The following is a 25,866-nucleotide window of genomic DNA, read 5'->3' as shown; positions in this document are numbered from 1 at the left end:
GAAGTTAGATTATATAGTTGGTCTGTGGTGAATGAATGAAGGTGCCACTTGTTGATGTGAATATCACCAGGATTTCAATGGGCTTTGCAAGCTGATTGTAACTGTACATTTGGCCCAATGAAGAACTCTTATGTGACAATTTCCCAAGTAATCCTGGTTCAGGAAATGTGTTATTTTTAAGAATAGCTATGTGATTTTTTTGGAGTGACTTGTGACTCATGACAGGTCGTCTATGAACAATTAAAATTATTGGCACTTAACAAATGGTACATACATATATTTTGAAAAATAATTTCTCAACTTATTTTTGCAAATAGATTCAGTTATGTGAAGTATTTAAAATTACTATCCCTTTAAAAGAATAGTTGGCTAATCTGGTTTGAAACTAAACAAGAAACAAAAGAAGTAAATCGATAAACAAGTATTTTTTAAGGTGAATCAGAAACTAAATAAATGAAAGTAAATGTGTATATTTAATTAAATACAAATAAATCTAAATATCATATAAAAGTATAAAACATAATAAATAAAATTCATTTATTTTATATAAATTAAAATGAGTATCAAATATAACATTACGTTAAAAATGTACATTTTCAAATAATTTATGATTGTAAAAAAGACAGATTACATTATAAGGCACTGATTTAAATAATAATATAAAACTACTGCACCATTTAAATTATCATTATAAACATTTGATTTAATTTTGGATTGATTTTTTTTTTTTATAAGGGCAACTTATTTTCCTTCTTCAGTGTTACATCTTAAATAAAATAAATTACATTATCACATACAGTCAGAAAAACAATGTTCTGTATTACATAATGATAAAAAATTTATAAAAATAATATTATTTGAAAAGAAAGACAAATCATGTTTTAATGAACTTACTTTAAATTTTTATTGTTATAATTTACTTTTATCTAGGAGAAATTATCACTAATGAAATTAGTGTACAATTAACATATGTAGAGTACACACACTATATATATATATATATATATATATATATATGTGTGTGTGTGTATGTGTGTGAACTACAAGTTATATTAATGTAGATATGTTTAGAATGTGGACAAATTAAATTTACTTTAAATAGGTATTATTATTTAAAATATATATTAATAATAAACCTGTAATAGCTTTAACTTTATTAATAGACAGTGACAAAGTAATAACATGATATTACACCATAAAAAGTTTGTAACTAGGTAATAGGTGACTGCACTAAAGTAAATTAGTAGCATTTTCCACAACCAAATATTTTTGGAATTAACAGTATTGTTTATTTAAACTTAGGGTTGAACCATTTCTGTCAAATTAAATATCAGCAGATTGGATTTTTTTAACTTGAGCTTTTTTCTGTATCAGCAAAAAAATTAAATTACACAACAAGATCTTTTCTTTCTCTTAAAAAATGATTATATTATACACAATAGCACAGAATGATTTTATCACAAATGAATAAATTTACATATTTAATCAATTAAATTAGCTTTAAAAACTTAGCCAAGATGAGATTTATCAGTTAATCTAAGCCCATGTTGTGTTTTTTAATGTGCTTCAAAAAGGAGGAGGTTCTCAGTTGGACCTATAGTTTTTTTTGTGTTCAAGCTTTATTCTTTACAAAAAGAACAATTTTGAGTTAAAATTTAAAATTCCCCTAATATTTTATAAACGAAGTTCCTCAGTTGGTCTCATTGTGTTTTTTTATTTATAATTTAGATTCAGCTTTAAAAAAAACTTTTAAATAAAAAAAGTTTTTTTATTTATTTAATGATTAAGACTTTTTTCTAAGCCAATAAATCACTTTAAATAAATTTACTTGAACAATATATAAAACAATCAAAATTACATTAAAACGAAAAATTTTAATAGCAATGGGTTTTATTATAGTCCAGACATTCTTGAACATAACAATTATCCATTTCAAATTTTAATAAAGCAAAAGCAATGTTAATAGCATAAACATATATTTTCTCTAGAACTAATGGAAATTACAAGAATATGATGGAAAAGTTGGGAATTAAATAAGATTGATGATTTAAAAATTCTGGTTTTTATAAATTTCAAAACAGACATTCATTACAAGTTAAGCTAAGGTAAAAAAGAACTTTAACTTAAAGTTTTACAGAGTAAACTTGAATAAAAATAGTTCAATTCTTTAACTTCAACTTTTAGATGTCAATGCCAAATTATAAAAATAACCAACAATTTACTAACTCTTACTGTAGATTTCTGCAGATAAGACGACCTTCAGATAAGAGGAGGTATAAATTTTCATCATAGTTTTATAGTTTTAGCATATAACCCCAAGTTTTATAGTTTTAGCATAAGATAATCCCAAGTTTTATAGTTTTAGCATAAGATAATCCCAACCTATCAACAGCCTATGAATTTAGATTGGCGTTAATCATCTGGATAATAATACTGTATAGCGTAAACGGAATTACATCCTTTTTGCTGTGATTTGGGCATTTGGGTAATGACCTTTTCACAAAAGCATCATATGGGCTATTCTATTTTGTGGACATACCCTACTCTGTACTAGTAAATAATTATGATTTGTCCATTTTTTCCTCAGTAGCTCAATAAACATAACTTTTAATATTTATTTTGTTTTAGTATTGTTTTACTATTACAATGTATTATCATATAGCGTATTTAAATAATATGATAGATTTTTCGATAAGTTGTAATAACTTCAAGATCAGCCGCAGTCTGTGATTGCAGGCATAAAGAAAAAGCCTCCTTTAACATTGTAGTTTTGTTGTGTGTTCAAACAATTTATACTATCAGTGTAACATTTATAAAGTGTGGGCCTAATCATAGAACAAATGAAATGAAGTAAATATGAAGCAAGCTTCAAGTTAAAAGTCATAAAACAGACTAAAGAATTGAACAACTGTGCTGCAGTAATGGCTTTTGATATAACAGAGAAGATGGTAAAGACGGGAGAAAGAATGAAAATGCTATTAAAAAAATGCTGATGAAAGTGATCAAATTCTTCAAAAAGTGTGGGATTTTTAATGCTATGGATGGCATTGAGAATGATTTGTTATGGGATATTGATGACGAAGCGGAAATCGACTCACTAGGTACAAAATGGAACCCATATGACAAGCTTCTCAACAATGAAAGTGAGGATCTACTTGAGGAGCTATTTACCTTAGATGATGAATAAGAGGATTTTGCAGGATTTTAAATACATAGGTGAGTGATTTGTTTTATTTTATAATGGTTTCAATTTATATAAATTTCAATCTAATTTTTTTTTATATTTGTTCTATAACAACCCTGGATTTTGGGGGCATTTTTTTATGATTCAACTATCATCTTATCTGCAAAAATATATGGTAATTTGATGCTTACTAAAAAGTCTAAATTTTAACAAAGAAAATAAGTATTATTTTTTATTACTAAGTTATTTTTGTTTACTTTCAGTTTCATTAATTCTGTAAGAATCTAATTTTATTATGCATTTTTTAGTTTTTAAAATAATCTTTAAATCATCTATGTAGTCAATGTAAGTTTTCATACCAAAACAATCTTACAATAAAGTTTCCGGAAAAAACATGTAACGAGACCAACAGAACTTCCTCTATAAAATACAGGGTCTGGCAGAAATAAATCCCTGATTTCTCACAGCTGCTGGTGTAGTGCTAATAGTACAGGGCTTTGTGTTGGTATACCATTTTGTAGTGGATATCTTGTGATTTCAGTTACAACCATGGCATGGTGTGGTGACCATCATGCTCCCGTTACTGCTGAGCATTGTGCTTTCATACTGAAATGTGTTTTAAAAATGGTGATTCTGTTTTCAACACGCAACGATTATTTTGTTCACACTTTTGACTAAGGTCAACATGCCATGATGGTACCTGATAAGAAGACAATTCAGTTACCGGTGTCCAATTTTAGAGCTACTGGTTAAGCTTTGAAGAAGAAACGACCAGGTAAGCCACAAAGCATTCAAACACCTGAAAATATTGAAGCACTGAGACAAGCAGTTACACAATCTCCACATTGCTCAGCTCTTAAACATGCTGCTCCATTATAAATCTCTGATCAGACTGTAAGGAAAATTTTACATGCCGACTTACAGTTTCATCCTTACAAAATGATAATCGTGCAGCAGCTAAATGAACATGACTGGATTAGCAGTAACTTGATTGTGCTGTCAAGTGATGAAGCCCGTCTTCATCAGGTTGTATTAACAAAAAAAAACTTTTGCTATTGGGCAGAAAATAATCCCCCTAAAACATCATGAGCGTCCTCTGTACTCTGAGAATGTTACAGTTTGGTGCATGATTACTGAATTTGGAATAATAGAGCCATAATGTTTCGAGGAAGAAAGGCAATCAGTTCAGTAATTTCTGAACATTATGCAAAAATGTTATGCGACTTCTTGCTACCAAGACATAATGAACTCAGAAATCAGCTGAAAATTTATGGTTTCAACAAGATGAAACCACTGCTCACACAGCAAGACAATTAATGAATTTCCTCATAGAAATGTTTCCCAAACATCTTATTTCACAATAAGGAGACATCCTATGGCCAACATATCACCCGATCTTGCAGCATGTGATTTTTCTTCTGGGAACATCTAAAAGCTGAAAATTTTAAACAGAAGCCAAGAACCCTAGGTCATTTAAAAGCTGCTATCCATCAACAAATTACTGCAATACCATTGGAAATGACAAGAAAGTAATGCGGAATTCCTGGAAGAGGTTAAGATCTGTATAGATAGTGGAGTCAGCATATTAGCAACATAACTTTTAAAAATTAATAAAAGGTATGTGAAAATAAATGGCAAACACTATTCTTTCAGAATATATTTAACATTTTTATAATTTTATTTAAATGTCCATTTTATTTACATTTCAAATCGAGGAGTTATTTCTACTGGATCCTGTACAAGGGAAATTTTCTATATTAACTCAAAATGGTTCTTCATATAAAGAGTAAAGCTTGAACACAAAAAATCTATACTTCTAACTGAAAACCTCCTTCTTTTTGAAGCATGTTAAAAAACACATTACAATATGGAATACACTGCAACTGCTACAATATTTCAGATTACACTATCATTTCAAGTAATTAGTAAGTCAGCTATAGTAATCTTACGAACCTTTGTCAAATATAGGATGTATAAAATTTTACAAGTAATCTGAAAAACTAATTGCATAAACTGAATTTACCAAATTCCAGAGAAGTTTAAAAAATGTCTTAATCGATTAATTCTTTTAGGTTTAGGAACAGAGAAATAGTACATGAACAACTAAGTTTGAAGCTTGACTCATGGTCAAGTAGTGTACTTGATTGTGATGAAAAATTAGTTTTTTTACTAACATAAATAACCAAATAATTTCTATTATCACGCAAAATATCTAGTCTCTGTAATTTCTAATCTAGAGTAAAAAATTAGACACTATATTATGCAGTTCTTAACCAAAATAAAAGATTTAAGTGATTCTTTTGTTAAAAGGGGATTCACATATTTATATACATAAGATATCATTTTTGTAGATGGTTGTGATAAAAGAAATACTGAATATACAAGTATAAAGGCACTTATCAGTGATAAGAAAAAAAAACTATTTATAAAGTAAAATAAATAAACAGGCACTAGGAAAGTTTGTAATATGATGGAATATATACAACAGAATCATAGGTGGTTACAAGTTAGTGAGTGTTTAGACAGGTCCCAAACTGCCCTGTAGCTGCTTTAGTCACTGCATCAGCATCATTTGCTTTTTAACTGTGTTAGTGAAAACAGGTAGTGAAGTCATCATGGTCAAAAACTGAATACCAGGCAATTTTGCATGTGGATTAAGTGTTGATCAGCATTTAGAGGACGTGACTCCTGTGATTTCTCTCTTCTTGAAGAGAGGATTATCCTCATCTTATAACAAAATTTAGATGGAAAACTGAGAGTTTGAAAGAGGAAAGTTTGGCCTTGAGGATGCTACAAGGTCAGGTCAATCGTCTTTTGTTTGTAGTCGAGGGAAACATTGTTGCAGTATGAAAAATGCTTGAGACAGACAGGCTTATGACCTACAATCAAATAGAGGCGTCCTTGGAAATTAATGCATCAGTAGTTTGTGCTGTTTGGTGAGGTCACCTTTACGTTAGAAAGTTTTGTATCTTTTGGATGATGAAACTTGGTTGTACTATTATGATGTTCATCCAGATCGGAACAAAGTGTGGGTGTTTGAAAATGAGGAGACACCATGTTTATTTGAAAATCCAGATCAGTGAAGAAGAGAATGGTGGCCGGATTTTTTAGTGTGACAGCAGTTTAAGTGCAAGTTGTACTGGAATCTCAGAAGACAGTTACAGGGAAGTGGTATACTGAGGAATACCTACTTAGAGTTATCAAAGCTCTCAAGAAGCTGCGCCCAAACCGTCCTTGCACCCAAGGATGGACACATGGTTTCTTCTCCATGATACTGCTCCAAAATTTGCTCTGAGTATTTGACCAGCTCTGGAATAAAACTATTACAGCATCCTCCCTATAGTCCTGACCTTGCTCCATGTGACTTTGCACTGTTCCTCCAGGTGAAGAATAAACTGAAAGGGAGGCATTTTATGAGTAACGATGACCTTCTAAGAGGTTGGAATGATGATTGTGCCTAACTAGATCTTTGATGAAAGATGGCAGTGTTTCTTTGTAGACTAGTTTTGATGGATAGAGGAGTGTGTAACATGTGGTGGAGATTATTTTGAAAAATTGTAAAAAAATAAAGTCGTATTGGAAAACTTTCTTAGTGCCCTTTGTAAAGAAATAGAGAGTTGAGTCTCATGAAGTATTACATCATGAATAGAACAAATACTGAAAGTTTAATGGGGATAAAATCAATAATATTAGACAAATTTATAAGTAATAACAATTTTAAATATATATATATAACGCATTTTAAACTACAAGAGATTAATCATATTAGTAAATTAATAAAAGTTAATAAGATAAAATTGGAATGATAATTACAATTCTACGACTGTCTAAATTTAACAAATAATTAATTATACTAAGTGATAGGTACCACAAAATAATTTTTGCAAATTAACTAGGCTTACTAAACTAGTATCACAAGAGATCACAACTGACTCTTTGAGTAATGTTCACAATGATATAAATGATAATTTTAGGAAATGCAAATAGAATTATTAAAAATGTTATTTATGTAAAAAATTTACAAATTATTCACAATTTTACATAAAATATTTCTAAAATAATTAACTTAACCAATTAAAATTATGAAATTTCAAATAATTCACAATGTTTTAAATATTTGAATAAAAAAAAAATTATTAACATTATACAATACAATTAAATAATTAACTGCCTAATGAGTAACAATTAGAAAATAAATAATTTTTATTCAAAATAATACATACTATAACCAATAATGTAATATTAATATTACAGAATACAGTGAAATTCCTGTTGGATGGCCCTCTTATTCAGCATCACTCTACCTTCATGTTTTTGGTGTTTCTGGATATTGTTAGAAGATGACAGCACTGACCAACAAATGATATGGGAGGTGTTAAAAAAGAAAGAGAGATAAATACAGGAGTTATAAAAATGATTAAAGCTATGTCAGAAAGGAGTGAATGTAGCACAAATACTGAGTTAGGAAGATCGGAGTGGTTTAGGCTAGAGTGGAGTTTGACAAGGTAGTGTAACATCACCCTTGCTCTTTATAACTGCGTTAGATGCAATCATGAAAAAGATGAAACATGTTATATTTCATATTCAAGAAAAAGAAACGAAGGGAAAAAATTAAATCAACAACTAGACTAAGATAACAGTTGTAATGTTTGTTACTGTTATCAGAATTACTCATTTATGGATTAGGTTACGTAAGTACTTGTATTTTAATGTACATTTAATGAAATATTTTTCAGTTTAAAATGGGTAAACATTTATTCTAATCAAGTGAAAAAAACGACCACAATCTACCCTGAACATTTTTTCCAGCAATATCTTTTCATTTCTTTGATCTCTTCATTATTAGTTATGTAGTGTAGGTCTGATCAATAGGTTCTCCAAGCTGAGAATGTAGAATCAGAGTAACGAATGTATCCTTGTTAATGGTAAGGAGGCTGCCTATGAACCAATTTGTGAATTGCTTCCTGTTCAATGGCTACAAAATAAGCCTAAAAGGTAATTCCCGGTCTTCTAATAAGCCTCCTGCCCAATAACCAATAGGCTATTTATAATACTTGTAAATATGACGCAATGTATTAAATCATCTACAATGTAATACCCAAACTGTACAGTTAAGACTGGGTTTTCAGTTCTTAATATCAAACTCATTTTTAAACTGTAATTCAAATCATATGATGTCCAGAGGTCATTTCACAATTTTTTGGCACAAGTCATATGACAACCTCAGGTCGCAATACTGCAGTGCTCCATATACATGCATATATTTGTTTGCAGCTCATAGATGGCATTGTAATGTACTCTGAAGTGAAGTGCTGACTATGATTTCATAAATCCTCCTTTTTAGCCTTGCTCACCCTTCTTATTGAAATAAAATAATCTCTTTGTTAATAACCTCAGTAGCCATCATGGCAGAGAAAAGGTTTTGTGGTGATGATGGGGAAGAATTGACAGTGTTTAGAAAGCGTTCTAAACAGTGATAATGAATGTAGAGATTTTTCTGATGATGAATCAAAGTCTGAAGAAAGTTGTAGTGATAGTTCTAGTGAATCTAGCGATGAAATTAGTGAGGAAAGCAATGATAATGATGATGCACCAGGCCTTTCTAAGCGTGTGAACTGCAACGCAGAAAAAACAAAGTGATTGGAATTGGACAAAAACTCAAAATAACCCCATTATATATTCTTTTACCGAACATAAGGCATTTGTAAAGATATAATGAATTAGTATGAGTCACATCCACCTTCAGAACTTCAAATTTTTTCAGAATATAAGGAACCTTTGATAAAATTTGTGACGAAAATAACGCATACTCCACGAAGCAACTGAACAATCCCATTAGGAAAAAGTTGAAAGATAAGACTGCAGGCAAAAATATGGGTCCATTTTCCAGTTTATATTTCCTCTACAGAAAAGAAAAAAGTGACAAAACGGTGTGTTGTATGCAATGCTAGAGGAAAAAGAAGTGAAATTATATGGCAGTGCAAAGAGTGTGGTGTTGCTCTTCATATAGAAGAATGTTTTGAGATGTTCAACACTCAACAAACATACTAAGGCATCATTAGTGGTGAGTTTATTGTTTCAGTAATGTCCATGCAAATTTTCAGTGAAAAATCTTTATTGATTGATTTTATGGGATTTTCTATATATTACTGTATTTCCCAATATACTGCCAGGGAATTTAAATAAGATATCTGTCAGCTGTGTAGAGATTTAAATATGACATTATTGGGTTAAATTATTAATCATAGTCAGCTCTTATTATAATAATAGGTTTATTTATTAAAAAATGTTATGCTAACATCACTTCATCATGTAAAACAGCATGATCTAAGGCAATATTATTGTTACTAGGATTTATCTGCCAGGACAATTTGTTACTTAATTTAATTTGTGAAAATAACATACAACCTATAACCTACTGTATAGTTGTGTACCTACAGATCAGTCACCAGCTGATCTTAGTTTTGGCAGTCCAGTGATGGCTGTTAGACATATAAGATAGCAGAAAATGAGAACCTTGCGACAGACTAAAGAGAGATCCAGGAAAGATAGCTAACTGAAACTGTAGTCGCAAAAAGTGAATATAATGTATGCATTGTCAACAACTAACAAGAATAAATTTTTCAGATGCAGACGTCTATAAAAAATTATTGCTAAAATCTGAGAACATAACCTAATTGGCCATACTTTTACTAGGAAGGATAAGAGATCTTTTTGCATAATACTAAAGAATTTAGATTGTTCAATTCCTGTGGAAATAATTAAGGATGAAATTGAGTCACGGCCATAAAATTTGTAGTATTGTTAATGCATGCTATTGAATAACAAAACAACCATTACCAACAATTTTCATTAGTTTAGAGTCCCAAGGAAATAATCAATTTACAATACATAGCCAACTGTGGTGTTAAATTTGACACTCCTAGATCTTCTGGGATTGAACAGTGGATGCACTGTCATATATGGACATATTAAATATTGTATGTGGCTACACAATAAAGAATCCCAGTTATTTGAAGTGCGCAGATGCCCATAAGACTGTAGAATGTCCCGAAAAGGAGAGGAATACACCAGCAAATTGTGCTCTATGTCATTTGAGCCATCCTACAAAGGACATCTTACAAAGGATGTAGAGTTTACAAAGAGTTTCTTAAAAGGAAATATAAACAAAGGATACATTCCACTGCACAATATAACCTTCCTTGTGAGTCACAGATCAAACTGAATATATCTGTTGATTCAAATATTAATAAGGTCCCTTCATTGAGTCAAGCAAGTTTTAAAAATTCTGAGATCCATTTCGGTAATTTTGTCTTATGCAGCTGCAGGACACAAAAATTATAACATCTTTGAAAATTATGAAAAATTAAACAAACTCTCAACAAGTATTGAACTTGTTCAACAAATTAGCAATGTCATAGGCATGCTAACCAAAGTAATAGCTAAACTCTGTTAATGGCAAAAGTTTTGCAAATAGCAACTTGAAATATCAAGATCTTGTAAGTTGGTAAAACTGCAACAACAATTGGAAACTATAATCATTTCTAACTTATTATATGTAATTTTAATTTGAGAAACCCACTCTACAGACCCCGATTATTTTAGACTTCAGGGTTATTCTGTGTTCAGGACCAATCATCCAAATAGCAGAGCCCATGGGAGAACTGCAGTTTTTGTAAAAAATATAAGACATCATCATTTACTGACATACAGCACTGATCACACACAAGTGACTTCTGTTTGACATTTAGGATTGGCATAGGCCTCTCAAGTTATCCACAATTTACTGTCCTCATCACACCATTCCAGATGATTTATTTTCTCAATTTTTTAAAATGCTTGATTTTCAATTTACTGTAAGAGGGAACTGTAATAATAAGCACTTGCACTGTAGTTATTAACTGATAACAGCTCTAGGGAAAGAATTGTGTAAAAGGATGCATCTAAATGCAATTTCTGCGATGGAAATGACACATTAGCCAACAGCTACAAGAAAAATTCTGGACTTATTGGATTTATTTTTCAGAAGTGTTTTCTTTTTACACCAATGTTAAAAGCAACTATGATTCTGTATCTGATCTTTCAGCTGTTCTCTTAACAGTTAGCGCGATGTTGACAAACAAAAGAAAATCGTCAGACCTTCACACAACTGCCTGGGAATCATATCAAGGCTAAACAGCAAATGAACTGAATATATATATTTTTCTTAGATGACCCTATGATTACGATGGTGCAACCTGCTGTTTAACATCTGTCTTGAAGGAAGTGGCATGGTGTTCAACATCTGAGGAAAGATGTAAGGGAAGGAAGGCATGATGAACTACTCAAGGAAAGATTTTTTTTATATATTTTTTTTAAACTCTCCCAAGACGACCAGCCCACGCTAAAAAGCTTAACACAGTCGCCTCAGGGTTTCATGGCAGCGCAGTCTGCCCTCCCTAGCTCGTCCGAACTCGGACATCCCATCGGGGTTTCTCCTGCCTCCTCGAAAACATACTAATCACCTCTTCCGGTGATCAGAATTTTTCTACGCAGGAGAGCACCCTTCCAGTCCCTATTGTACCTGATCAAGACACACAAAGATGCTCAAGGAAAGTTATGAATATAATACTTCCTAAAAGATGGCTTAGGAGGATTTGAAAGTGTTATACAAATCCTGCAGACAAAATAGCTTTAAACAGAACTGCTTGTAGGTGGAAGAACTGTTACAGATAATTAAAAATGAAATGTTCAAAAGTTATCTTGAAAATCTTTCTCCTTCAAGTAAGGACAATTATTCACTGTGGAAAGTTACAAAAATATTTTAAAGGCCATCACCACTTTTATTTCCACCTTTGAGGGCCCCACATGGAGTGTGGGATAGAAATGATGATCAAAAGGCTGATTTATTTGCCGAACATCTAAGTAATGTCTTTCAACCACACAACATAAGAGGGGATAATGAAGAAAAGATACTTGAATATTTAGATCGCTCAAATCTGATGTCTTTGCCTATAAAACCCGCTTCATCACTAGAAAGTTTACATTAAATCAAAAACCTAAATTTTTATTTACGTTAGGCAACAGGTTTTGATTTTGTTACATCTAAAAGCTAATTATGTTACCATTTAGGCAATCTTGTATGTACCTAAAAAGTGACCTGGTGGTGAATTTTTCCAGGTTGAACATAATCAAGCGTTATCTTGAGTTTTTGACATCCAATCTGGTGTTCCCAAGGCTCAGTTCTAAGACTGATTTTATACTCAATCCACACAGCTGATCATCTTCCTCTTCTGTAGTTGATACTGTTGCCTCCTTTGCTGATGACATGGCAATCTTGGCAGCCAATGATGACCCAACACTAGCTTCAGATAAATTACAATCTGAATTGAATGAAATCAATAGATGGTTAGATAAGTGCAAAATTAAAGTTAATTAGTGAAGTCTAGTCATGTAACATTTACAATGAGGAAGGAAAACTGTCCACCAGACCACCTGCATAACATTTCTATTCCCTATACTGATACATAAAGTATCTAGAGATTTATATCTTCATCATTGTTTGACATGGAAACATCATATAAAGAAAAACAAACAACTGAACATTAAATTGAAACAAATGTATTGGTTATTAGAAAGAGGGTCTCATCGTTATCAAACAAGCTGCTATTTTACAAAAAAAATTCTAAAGCTGGTATGGACCTACGGTATCCACCTCTGGCGGACCAGAAGTAAAAGCAATGTTGGAATTATCCAGCGTTTCAGAATAAAATATTTAAGAGTATAGCATTAGCACCATGGTTTGTTAACAACGGTGAGGTCCATGAACATCTGTGGGATGCCTTACATTCATGAAGAAATTCAACGCTTTAGTTCAAGAAATAAACTATGACTGAACAGCCAAGAAAATTCTTGCTGTGAATTTTCTGAATAATGACTTATCTCCACATCTTGGATTTAGGGGACAATGTGTAATCCCTATTGTAATAGTTTCTTTCCATAATTATTAATGTCTATGCTTTCATAACTATTGTTTTAATAGTTTTATTATTTGTTTATATTATGTTATGTTATTTTTACAGAGTACTACGTTTCATGTTTTCTCACTGTAAAATATATTTTACATGCTTGTCAACATATCTTTAGATACAGAAATCTATTTCTGAGAAAATTCGCTGAAACTATGTCAATCAAAGCCATTCTGTTATCATCTAATTTATTTATAGTTTTTCTGTTCTGTACAAGACTGATTGTAAATAAAACTTTGCACAAAAAAAATTATTAACTGAAATTTACTCTTCCGAGTAAATTTTATATAATTATAGCTTATCAATATCAATAAGTAAAGTCTAAATAAATCCAAGTTTTTGGTATCCAAATTGATTAAACTATCAATTACTTCTATCTGTCCTAACTATCACTGATATGTAAAATCTCTTGTGATTAAAGAAGCCTGATAAGTTCTAAAAATGTTTCACTTTATATAATAAAATTTACTCTAAGTCCTTTTAAAATGATAATCCCCGTCAAGCAACCATTTCTTATGATGGAGAGTTATACACAGATCACGTTAACAAGAGAAATTTCACTGCATTTTTTTTTACAATGTGAAGACTAAGTCATGTAACTTTATTTATCCAATAAGTATACACTAATATTAATAATATAAAAAATTATGTTATCTTTACTGAATATAATATTAATGACTTCTATTATATTGTTATAGCTAAATAGTGTATATTAGATAATAAATTATAAAAATAGTAATAATTATTACACAACCTAATGAAAATGACAATCAGTCACAATTTTGTCTCATGTTTTACTCTATACAAAGGCTGAGCCATTCTGAGGGGTCTTGGTTGTGAAGCAGTATGAGATGATTCTGATTCATTGTCATCTGCTGAATCAACATCACCTGAAAATAATAATATTTAGTTGAATCAGTGATTTTTTTGACTAATGTAAGTATTGCACTCAAATTATCATATATTCTACTTAAGCTAACAGGATTTATAATTTTATTTTTTTAGATTATACTGATTGTATAACAGCCTATAGTCTTGATTACAGCTCATCTATATTTGGTGTATTTATAACTACAATAGATCTTGTTTATAAAATTAACTAATTTAACTAAATGAAATGAATGGTAACACAAGCATTTAAAATCTTAGTAGAAATAACTCAATACAATGAAGTGAATTTCAAATAAAAAATAAAATTAATAATAACGATATGAAACAAAAATAGTATTAATAAATAATTAGGAATTTTTTGAGATAAACAATTTTAAATAAGAAATGAAAATGTAAACAGAAAAATCCATGTTTTAAAAATTAAATTTTGATTTAAGAATTGACTTTATATTAAAAAATAATTTTCAAGAATAGGGTTTCAAGCTCTTCTCTTATATCCTGTTAATGACAATGAGTTATGCTAATTGGTAAAAAAAATCTTCAACTTTCTAAATATTAGAAATATTTGTGATGCACCTAAAGCCTTTTCTCAATACGAAGTCTCAATATCAGAAATCACACAATTTTCTTTTCCCTCATCTGCTTTCAAAATCAAAGAATTTTATTTATTGTTTCACAAAAAAAATGACATAAAATAGTAAAGATCAACTGTATTGTGAGATATTCTCATAATTGGGGTTTCTGCTCATTTTTAATAAACTGCTGGTAGTCATGAAAAGATATACAACTCAGAACTTTCTTTTTATTTCAGTATATTCATTATGCATTGCCCAAATACCATTTGAATACCAAAAGACAAACTATTTAAATTTTCAAGTCAAGTATATACAGTAAACAGACAAAATGCAAGTATGGTCACTGATACTCTGTTGTTCTTCATATAAGCGTTGAAGGCCTTAATTTATAATTAAAGGCCATATAATAATTAATAATAATAATAATTTAAATAATAACAATAATTTAAGGACTAACCTTATTTATGTGAATAAGATCAGAACCATTACCGTTCAGCAAATTAAAATTTGCTGAAGTTTTATTTCTCACTGATCACTAAGCAATTAAAAACCCTACAATACTTTAAGCATACTGACTGTAAACTGGAAAAAAGGTAGAATGCTATTGTTGCAGAACAGAAATTCTGATAATAAGAACTTTCTCATCTACATATATGACAGTGGAGTGTAACATGACTAAGAACAAGAAGGAAGTAAATGTAAAAAAAAAAAATAAAAATAAACACTTTTAATAAATAAATATAAGGAAACTTTTATCATTTGTATGGAGCATGTAGTGGCATACTGAACATATGAGAATAAATAAGTTATAAACTCTTGTTTATAATTTTAATAATGCTTGTTTTAATAACATTAAAAAGTAAAACAGGAAAATAAAATTATTTCTATAAAAATCACAACATTTTTTGGTCCTATAAGTTCAAGTTAAAAAAATGACTGTAATCTGAAACAGGACTAATTTTAGTGTTCCTTAAACTTTCCAGATTTATCACATGGAAAAAGTGAATTGTAAGGGAGACAAAAATTGGTTTTTAATTTAAACTAAATTTAAACACAGATTTAAAAGAATTAAAATTTTTGCTCAAAAAAGTAGGTTATAGTTAACTTTGTATGTTTTGCAGTTCCAAGTACTTAGGTTAGAATAAAGTTGTGCACTTGAAAATAACAATTTTTCAAACCTTAAGTCTCCATCCAGTTACAGAAAATTAGTCCAAAAAGTTTATGGAATACTGAAATTGAATCTCTTTTCATGGTCAAATAAATTAAAAGCTATAAATAAAGAAATAACTTTTTAAGTAGGAAACAGAAGAGAAACATATTCTTTTTTGTTGGGATAGTTTTTACTGTAAAAAAAAATATACTCTTAGAAATCAATGGTGATTTAACAGTTCTAGGATTTTGTAAAATTCAGGTGGCTTATTTTCCAATCCCATCCAAAAATTTTTATTAAAAGAATTTTTCTTGTATACTTTACCAACTTACTTCCTACTCAATCCTGAATAATAATTCAATGTATAATTCATTTGGTAAAATCTTACACATCAGTGTCAATTCACTTGTATTGTAATCATTTTTATCCTCTGGGCAATATTAAAAGATTGTTTGGAAACACACAAATTAATAACTGCAACTTGAAAGAGGAGAAAACAACCTTAAGGGATTGTTGCCCTTATATTATCATATAATTACCAGACATAATTAGTTACCATAAATATATAACCCATATATTACCAGACAATTAGATATTTTTCTCAAATTTCTTTTTTTGGATGTTAGCATTCAATTTAACTTCAAACACGTCAAAGGTGTTCAAACTAAAATAGAAATTTGTTGAATAAAATACATTTTTTATATAAATCTTTTTCCAAATTCATGAGGAATGGCAATCTTAGTAAATTTACTGACTTACCTTGTTTTTTAGTATATGAATAAACAAATAATTCTAATAAATACAGTATCTTAATTATTTCATACTATTAGAAAAAAAAATTAAATTAACATTTACCATCACTGGAGTTAGTAGATGCTATGAAATGCTCTGATCGAATTGCTTTACGTGGCCTAGTTCGTCTGTAGTACTTAAACTCTCTTGGCAATGTGTATGATCTTGGTAAGGAAACTTGAGAATCTAAGTCAGATGGTACACGATATGATTTATACATTAAAAGCAACATTTGTTGATGTCGACTTGTTTCATCACACAGCCTACAAAGTATAACAAAATTTATTTATTTCAATGAAAAAAATTCCTAAAATAATATAAAAGTAAGAAAAGAAACTAAAATGATTTTTTTTTAAAGATAAAAAAATTATTGAAAAATTCTGTTTAAATGAACAATTAGCAATAACCTACAGTATCTACATGACTATCATATCCTTTATCCAAGGATCTGTCAATAGCAGAAACAAAAACCACTCTATACAGCTATCTCATCCAACTGAGTACTTTAAACATATTTTCATTAATTTGTGTTCAAAAATGGCTTCTAAGGAGGATTGTAACCTTTCATGCATTAGTAAAGTGACTATGTAATTTCAGTGTTATGTGTAAAATGTTTGAAAAATGATATCTGAAAATGGTTTTTAAAGTTTATGATAAACTAGATATATTTAATATTGTGATTTATTTTAATAGAGAAAATTCTAGATTTTTCTAACTGGTTTATACAACAGAAAGACCAGATCATGGGATACAAAATTCAATGACGAAATCATAAATGAACTGCATAAACATGAAAATGAAAAAAATGAAAGAAAATCACAAAAAATTTGGAAAAATAAATTTAAAAGAATAAATCACAAAAATATCTGTAACTTATGTGATGATTTTCAAGTACTGTGTTCAATAAAATGGACCAGAAGCAATTACAAACATAAAAAAATTTATAAAACAGAAAGGAACATTTATCAGGGATAAACTAAACACATTTAAAAAAAGGTTAAACTTGTTTCATATGAAATTAGAACAGAAAATTGAAAAGAAAAACATATATTAAATTTTATTAATATTAATGTTTTAAAAAACCAAAAATATTCCAGTGTGTGATATCATTAAAAAAAGAACTGCAAAAATCTGAATAAGAAAACTGCAGAAACTAAACACTGACCCCTTTAAAAAAAAATTCTCCCGGTGAGGGAGAAGAACACCTGCCTTGTGACATGTCTGGTTGCCACACCACCTCCTACATTCCAAGCCATTATTGGCTTAATTGGAGGACATTCTCCAGCCCTCAAACTGATCATATCCACAGTCATCAGCTAGTCTTGGTGAGATGCCACTGATGTGAATGCCTTGAAAGACATTTCCATTAGTAAATTCCACCTGTCCTAGCGTTCTCCGAAGGCATCGGACACCTGATAATGTCATTGACATTTATGATGCAATTGCTGAGTTAGATAATCGCAACACAGAGGTAGGTTTTTGCTGGATCCCTAGCCACGAAGGGATTCTAGGTTACAAAAGAGCAGATTATGCTGCCAAAGAAGCGTGTATTCAACCTCCTTTCACCACCCGAGTTACTACATTTGATTTTATCAATTGTATCAAACAATCACTGAGAGCAAGGTGGCAAAGTGACTGGGCAACTACTGTCGATAATAACATAAAGGACATAGTCCACAGTGTCACTGACCCTACAGCCCGGGCACAAGCCCAAATTAGTCAAACCAAAACTAGACAAACTATCCCTAAATGCACCATGTCCCAAAAGGAACTGAGTTGAATACCAATTGAGAGAAACCCACCTAATTGCTAGGTTATAACATCACCCACCTAATTCTTTTCCTAAAAAAAAAAAAAAACATTGCAATAATGTTAGCAATTTAAGCCCTTCGAAAACAGATGTTATTAAGAAAATTTTCCACTCATCTACAGAATTGAGTGTCACATGCAAGTGTCCAATTGGACTGCAAACCATTCAATAAATCACATTTGGAGAGTGAGTTGATAATATCCAATGTATTCAATGCCTTAATTGCATATAAAATAAAAATTAACAAATAATTATGCAATTTGACAAGTTATGTATAAAACTAGTTATAATTGCAAGGATCAGAAGTAAATTTCCGACTACTGACACTATAGCAAAGCCAAAAGATGTTTATGGCTGTTGGGACTAAACTAACAAGTATTACATCAATAATTTTGTATTTTGTCAAATTCCTGTTATGTTATAAGAGGATTCATATAGCTCTGATCACAAGTACTCAAAAGAACATAGCTACAGAGGCATACTGGTTTGCAGAGAATCTTGAACAAAACCAATGTGAAGTATCTCAATATCTACTATTATATAGAACATACATCACCTGATAACACCAATGTTCCCGACCAAAAAAAAATCTGAGAAATGTATAACATAAACCAGATGTTTGGTGAGGGTTTGATAAAGGGTTACACAAAGACAACAACAAAAGTAGGTGTCCTGGCAGTTCTAAAGTAAGGGCTCTTGTAAGTCAATCAATAAGCTTTTTTTTTAGGGCTTAATTGAAACATTTATTAATAAAAAAAACTTATGAGCTGAAATCTAATTATACAAAACAACAATTTTAATTAATAAATTTAGCATTAAATACCTGTAAACAGAGTCATGATCAGATGGAGTCTGCCACTCAGGCAAGTAGTGTGGTGCCAGAAGTATCTCTGGTGTATTAGGACGTGGTGTTGGCTGTGGTTGTGGAGGTTGTTTACCTCTTGGTGGAGGTGGAGGTGGTGGCACAGCACTGGCAGGACTAGGGTGTAATTTACCCTGTTTTATTTCCTCTTCGATGACACGTAATTCAGCTAATTGTTTCTGCTTTTTCTCTTGTAATTTTTGTTGAATATTAACTCTAGAACCTACACTGCTACTACCTTCATTTTCACTTGATCCACCCTAAAAAAAAAAAAATTCATATGTAGCTTCTAAATTTAAATTTCTGTGTAATGAATACTTATTAATGAATTCAATTTGTAACATGGAAGAATGTTACAATTTCTTTTTCTTTTGTTACGAAATTCCTCAGTATTATTGTAAATGGATAGCAGAAAATAGCTTACTAAATGTGTGAACAACTACTTAGATGCAAACAGATTCTGAAATACATAAAATAAATAAATCTTTAGACTATTTTTTTGTATTCCTATAGTACAATATTACAACTACATACTGTAAGCAGAAAGATTTCAGAATGTTGGGTCAAACTTTTGATAGTTTATCACTCAATTAAATATCATTGTTACCAAAATACTAATATTTGATGAGCTAATATTTGTACATCAACTTTCCTTAAACTCATGTATCCCTGTTTTAGAATTAAAAAAATGTTTGAGAAATTTCTCAATGAATATCTAAATGCATGTTTTTTAACCACTTCTTGATCAAAGTAAAAGAGATGTTTAATGATGTAAACTGTTAGTGTTACTGTCCTGTCTGGAAAGATTTCACAACAAATTTACTTTAAATTATGAAAATAATATATAAAATTAAAAAAAATTAAAAATAGTTTTATTACATTAAGTATACTTTCACTGACAGGGTAAAGTAAGGCTGTGGTAACTTAGTCGACTGTATGTGTATCGCGTGAATCAGTTTTGTGTTCTTGTATTTTTTTTGTTTGTTATTTTTTTTTTGTTTTCGCTTTTGTTGCAGTTATCGCAAAATACATTTTTTAATTTTTATGAAATTTTGTAATAAGACTATTATGTAACATTTTTTTATAAAATTTTCCATTTCATGTGGCAGCTAGTAAAGCTGTTGGAAGAAGAGGTTGTTAGCTTTCACTCACCTCACTTTAAAGCAATATACAAAGAGCATGCTATATCCGCCATGCTGTATCTCTGGATATATATGCTGTATATTTATTCTTCTTTTATACTGTAATTTTAAACATTTGAAACTTAAAAAAAAAATAACATTAGTTAATGATGTATTGTAAGTAACCCCTGGATAATCATCAGTCAGTGAAGTCTAGTATTCCTGGAAACAGTGCTTACAATATTACGGAAGCAGTAAGTTTACTTATGACACTAGCTTACTAGCTAAACTTTCCATAATCGGTGACAACTGATGATTCCATTCTGTACTTATTTTAATTTTTACTTGTTTTATTTCAACTGAAAATGATTCTATTTCCAAAATAGAACTCATTTTCAAAGACTGTTCAATTAATTAATCCCATAAATGATGAAACATATTGACAGACATTTCCTTCTTCATTGACTTCCTGATAAGAATGAAGTCATATTGAACAATACCCTGCGAATAAAAAAAAAAAACTTTTAATATAACTTTTCTTTTGCTTTGTCAAAATGAAATTCCTGTGGCTGTGATAATGATGTTGATTCCACTCTTAAAACTGTCATTTTCTCTACGAATCATACAAAAAACACCTTGTCTCATCTCCTGCTATGACATTACTCAGAAAATTTTTATTTTGATCAGCCACACTGATGAGGTCTCCTACCAGTGGCTTTCTTCATTTGTCAAAGTAGAGGCACACAATGTGAACATCATCTTCAATACTAACCATGACTACTAACAACATATTTAGATAATACTAACATGAACATCACTAAAACACTTATGGCAATCATAAATAACTGTTTTCTTCACTGCTGATTTATCCAAATGCTTGTTCAACCAGTGTGACTGTCTCTGAAGATGATTTTTTAAAGAAAAACACAAACTTTGATATATGTGTGCTCTTCAATTACTGACTCCTCTATAAATCATGAGACCTTGCCATTGGTGAGGGGGCTTGAGTGCTCAGGGATACAGAGTAGCTGGACCGAAGGTGCAACCATATCGGAGAGGTATCTGTTGAGAGCCAGACTAAGGAATGATTCCTGAAAGAGGGCAGCAGCTCTTTCAGTAGTTGTTAGGGGCGTGAGTCAGAATGACTTAAACGGCCATATCAACATCACTCAGTCCTCTGAGTACTGCGCAGCTGAAAGCAATGGAAAACTATAGCTGCTTTTTTCCAAGAAAATGTGACTCTCTACATTTTCATATAGTAATGATGGAGGCACCTTCCTTGGTAAAATATTCCAGAGGTAAACTAGTCCCCCGTTCGGATCTCCGGGTGGGAACTACTAAGGAAGGAGTCACCAGAAAATTAAAAAATAACATTCATCTACGAGTCAGAGCGTGGAATGTTAGAAGTTTAAAAAAGGTTGGTAAGCTAGAAAATATAAAAAGGGAAATGGATAGGATAAATGTGGATGTAGTAGGAATTAGTGAGGTTCGGTGGGAAGAGGAAGGCGACTTTTGGTCAGGTGATTTTAGAATAATTAACTCAGCTTCAAATAATGGGCAGGCAGGAGCAGGTTTCATAATGAACAAGAAGATAGGGAAGAGAGTAGAGTATTTCAAAACGCATAGCGATAGATCATTGTAATAAAGATAAAATCAAAACCTAAACCAACAACAATTTTTAACGTCTATATGCCTACAAGCGCCCATGATGATGATGAGGTAGAGTGTGTATATGAAGAGATTGATGAAGCAATTAAACACGTAAAAGGAGATGAAAATTTAATAATAGTTGGAGATTGGAATGCAAGCATTGGAAAAGGCAAGGAAGGAAATATAGTGGGTGAATACGGGCTGGGCAAAAGAAATGAAAGAGGGGACCGAATTATAGAGTTTTGCACGAAGTATAATTTAGTAATTGCCAACACCCACTTTAAAAATCATAATAGAAGAATATACACTTGGAAAAAGCCAGGCGATACTGCAAGGTATCAGATAGATTATATCATGGTTAAGCAAAGATTTAGAAATCAACTCGTGGACTGCAAAACTTACCCTGGAGCAGACATTGATAGCGACCATAATTTGGTGATAATGAAATGTAGATTGGGGTTTAAAAACCTGAAGAAAAGTTGTCAGATGAATCGGTGGAATTTAGAGAAGCTTGAGGAAGAGGAGGTAAAGAAGATTTTTGAGGAGGACATCGCAAGAGGTCTGAGCAAAAAAGATAAGGTAGAAAATGTAGAAGAAGAATGGGAGAATGTTAAAAAGGAAATTCTTAAATCAGCAGAAGCAAACTTAGGTGGAATAAAGAGAACTGGTAGAAAACCTTGGATTTCAGACGATATATTGCAGCTGATGGATGAACGTAGAAAATATAAGAATGCTAGTGATGAAGAAAGTAAAAGGAACTATCGGCAATTAAGAAATGCTATAAACAGGAAGTGCAAACTGGCGAAAGAAGAGTGGATTAAAGAAAAGTGTTCAGAAGTGGAAACAGAAATGAACAGTGGTAAAATAGACGGAGCATTCAGGAAAGTTAAGGAAAATTTTGGGGTACATAAATTAAAATCTAATAATGTGTTAAACAAAGATGGTACACCAATATATAATACGAAAGGTAAAGTCGATAGATGGGTGGAATATATTGAAGAGTTATATGGAGGAAATGAATTAGAAAATGGTGTTATAGAGGAAGAAGAGGAAGTTGAGGAGAATGAAATGCGAGAAACAATATTGAGATCAGAATTTAAGAGAGGATTAAAAGATTTAAATGGCAGAAAGGTTCCTGGAATAGACGGAATACCTGTAGAATTACTGCGCAGTGCAGGTGAGGAACCGATTGATAGATTATACAAACTGGTGTGTAATATTTATGAAAAAGGGGAATTTCTGTCAGACTTCAAAAAAAGTATTATAGTCATGATACCAAAGAAAGCAGGGGCAGATAAATGTGAAGAATACAGAACAATTAGTTTAACTAGTCATGCATCAAAAATCTTAACTAGAATTTTATACAGAAGAATTGAGAGGAGAGTGGAAGAAGTGTTAGGAGAAGACCAATTTGGTTTCAGGAAAAGTATAGGGACAAGGGAAGCAATTTTAGGCCTCAGATTAATAGTAGAAGGAAGATTAAAGAAAAACAAACCAACATACTTGGCGTTTATAGACCTAGAAAAGGCATTCGATAACGTAGACTGGAATAAAATGTTCAGCATTTTAAAAAAGTTAGGGTTCTAATACAGAGATAGAAGAACAATTGCTAACATGTACAGGAACCAAACAGCAACAGTAATAATTGAAGAACATAAGAAAGAAGCCGTAATAAGAAAGGAAGTCCGACAAGGATGTTCCCTATCTCCGTTACCTTTTAATCTTTACATGGAACTAGCAGTTAATGATGTTAAAGAACAATTTAGATTCGGAATAACAGTACAAGGTGAAAAGATAAAGATGCTACGATTTGCTAGTAATACGATTTATAGTAATTCTAGCCGAGAGTAAAAAAGATTTAGAAGAAACAATGAACGGCATAGATGAAGTCCTACGCAAGAACTATCGCATGAAAATAAACAAGAACAAAACAAAAGTAATGAAATGTAGTAGAAATAAAAAAAAAGACCAACGGATTTAAAAAAAAAAGGAGAAAAAAGATTATGGAGGTAGAAGAATTTTGTTATTTGGGAAGTAGAATTACTAAAGATGGACGAAGCAGGAGCGATATAAAATGCCAAATAGCACAAGTGAAATGAGCCTTCAGTAAGAAATATAATTTGTTTATATCAAAAATTAATTTAAATGTCTGGAAAAGATTTTTGAAAGTATATGTTTGGAGTGTCGCTTTATATGGAAGTGAAACTTGGACAATCGGAGTATCTGAGAATACTATCTGAGATAGAATAGTATCTGAGATTAGAAGCTTTTGAAATGTGGTGCTATAGGAGAATGTTAAAAATCAGATGGGTGGATAAAGTGACAAATGAAGAGGTATTGCGGCAAATAGATGAAGAAAGAAGCATTTGGATAGTTAAAAGAAGAGACAGACTTATAGGCCACATACTAAGGCATCCTGGAATAGTCGCTTTAATATTGGAAGGGCAGGTAGAAGGAAAAAATTGTGTAGGCAGGCCACGTTTAGAATATGTAAAACAAATTGTTAGGGATGTAGGATGTAGAGGGTATACTGAAATGAAACGACTAGCACTAGATAGGGAATCTTGGAGAGCTGCATCAAACCAGTCAAATGGCTGAAGATAAAAAAAAAAAAACAATTACTGACATTTTCACTGCGACATAACATGAGACAGTTTTAGTACTGTTATAAGCAAAATGAGATAAATGTGATGCAGCTACTTTGTGATATCATGAGTGCATCAACATAAAAAACAAAGATTTCCTTATTACAATTACTATTATTTTAAACTGTATAAGACAATTAATTCTACGTAGGAACGTTACAAATTTACCTAATATAAACAGAAGTTCAATACTTTACCTGATGATTATGTCGTGAAGGTAAAGGTCGACACCAAAATGGAATTGGATTTTCACCCACAGAGGGCGGTGGTACAAAAGAAGTAGGTTTTTTCTTTTTTCTTTTTGTCATTGCTGCTGTATAAGGATTTGTAAACCTGCAATTGAATACTCCAGGTATTCCACCATGATGGTGGCCTCCAACACATGGATACCTACAAAAATCAAGTATCACACACAATATAAATCAAGTGACTAATCTAAATGTAAATTGCATCTTTACAATATGATGATTTTGTATATAATAAACAATTCTTTATTACATGAATCACAACAGATTAATTAAAAAAGTGCATCATTCCATAAAATGATTCCATAATTTTCAATTAAACTGGTTGTGATAAGAGTACATTTCTTTTATTAGGCCATCATGTTAAAGAAAAAATCAAAATGACTATTTTTGACAAGCAAAATTGAGTCCTTTTTTTTTTAATTTTCAAAACCATTACAAATATCAGTTTTCATGTAATCACTATTAGCTAAACCACAGTTTTTTGGTATAAAATGAATTACCTTTACATTTTTTGTTATATTAAAAAAAAACTGACCTGCAATTTTACCAGAAAATCAAATTTCTGACTAACTTCAAAAATTTGTGAGTATGAAGAAGTTACATATATATATATATATTTAAAAAAATATGTATATTCATTAACTAAATTTTTATAATTACATAAAGGGATGTGGTTAAATAAATTACAATTGAAGAATGTTAAAACACCACATTTATAGTAGAAAAAAAAAAATTTTACACGTTTAGGCTGTATTTTTTGCCACATCCAAAGTGGAATGAAAGCAAAAATTTTACAATTTTACAAAATATATTCCTAGTAGAAGTGTTTACACTGTTTAAGACTCATATTGAGTTTATTTGTAAGACTTTTATAGAATTCTGAATAACATAAAAAATGAAAATCTCAAACGTCAATTTTAAACAACTCAAT

At 30.8% G+C, this 25,866-nt stretch overlaps 1 protein-coding gene across 1 annotated transcript in view; it reads right to left on the bottom strand.

Moving 5' to 3' along the window:
- Nucleotides 1-932: 932 nt before the first annotated feature.
- Nucleotides 933-25,866, bottom strand: part of LOC142325437 (uncharacterized) — a 67,774-nt gene continuing 42,840 nt past the window's right edge. Inside the window, exons 7-10 of the mRNA XM_075367211.1 lie at nt 24,885-25,077; nt 19,233-19,531; nt 16,663-16,862; nt 933-14,081 (exon numbers count right to left, since the gene is read on the bottom strand). Of these exons, the coding sequence (XP_075223326.1) occupies nt 13,966-14,081; nt 16,663-16,862; nt 19,233-19,531; nt 24,885-25,077 (808 nt within the window). The 3' untranslated portion in view covers nt 933-13,965. The remainder of the gene's footprint in view (nt 14,082-16,662; nt 16,863-19,232; nt 19,532-24,884; nt 25,078-25,866) is intronic.

This window comes from Lycorma delicatula, chromosome 1 (assembly GCF_047948215.1).
Source record: "Lycorma delicatula isolate Av1 chromosome 1, ASM4794821v1, whole genome shotgun sequence".
Classification (NCBI taxonomy): Eukaryota; Metazoa; Arthropoda; class Insecta; order Hemiptera; family Fulgoridae; genus Lycorma; species Lycorma delicatula.
This window is presented reverse-complemented; position numbering and strand designations above follow the sequence as displayed.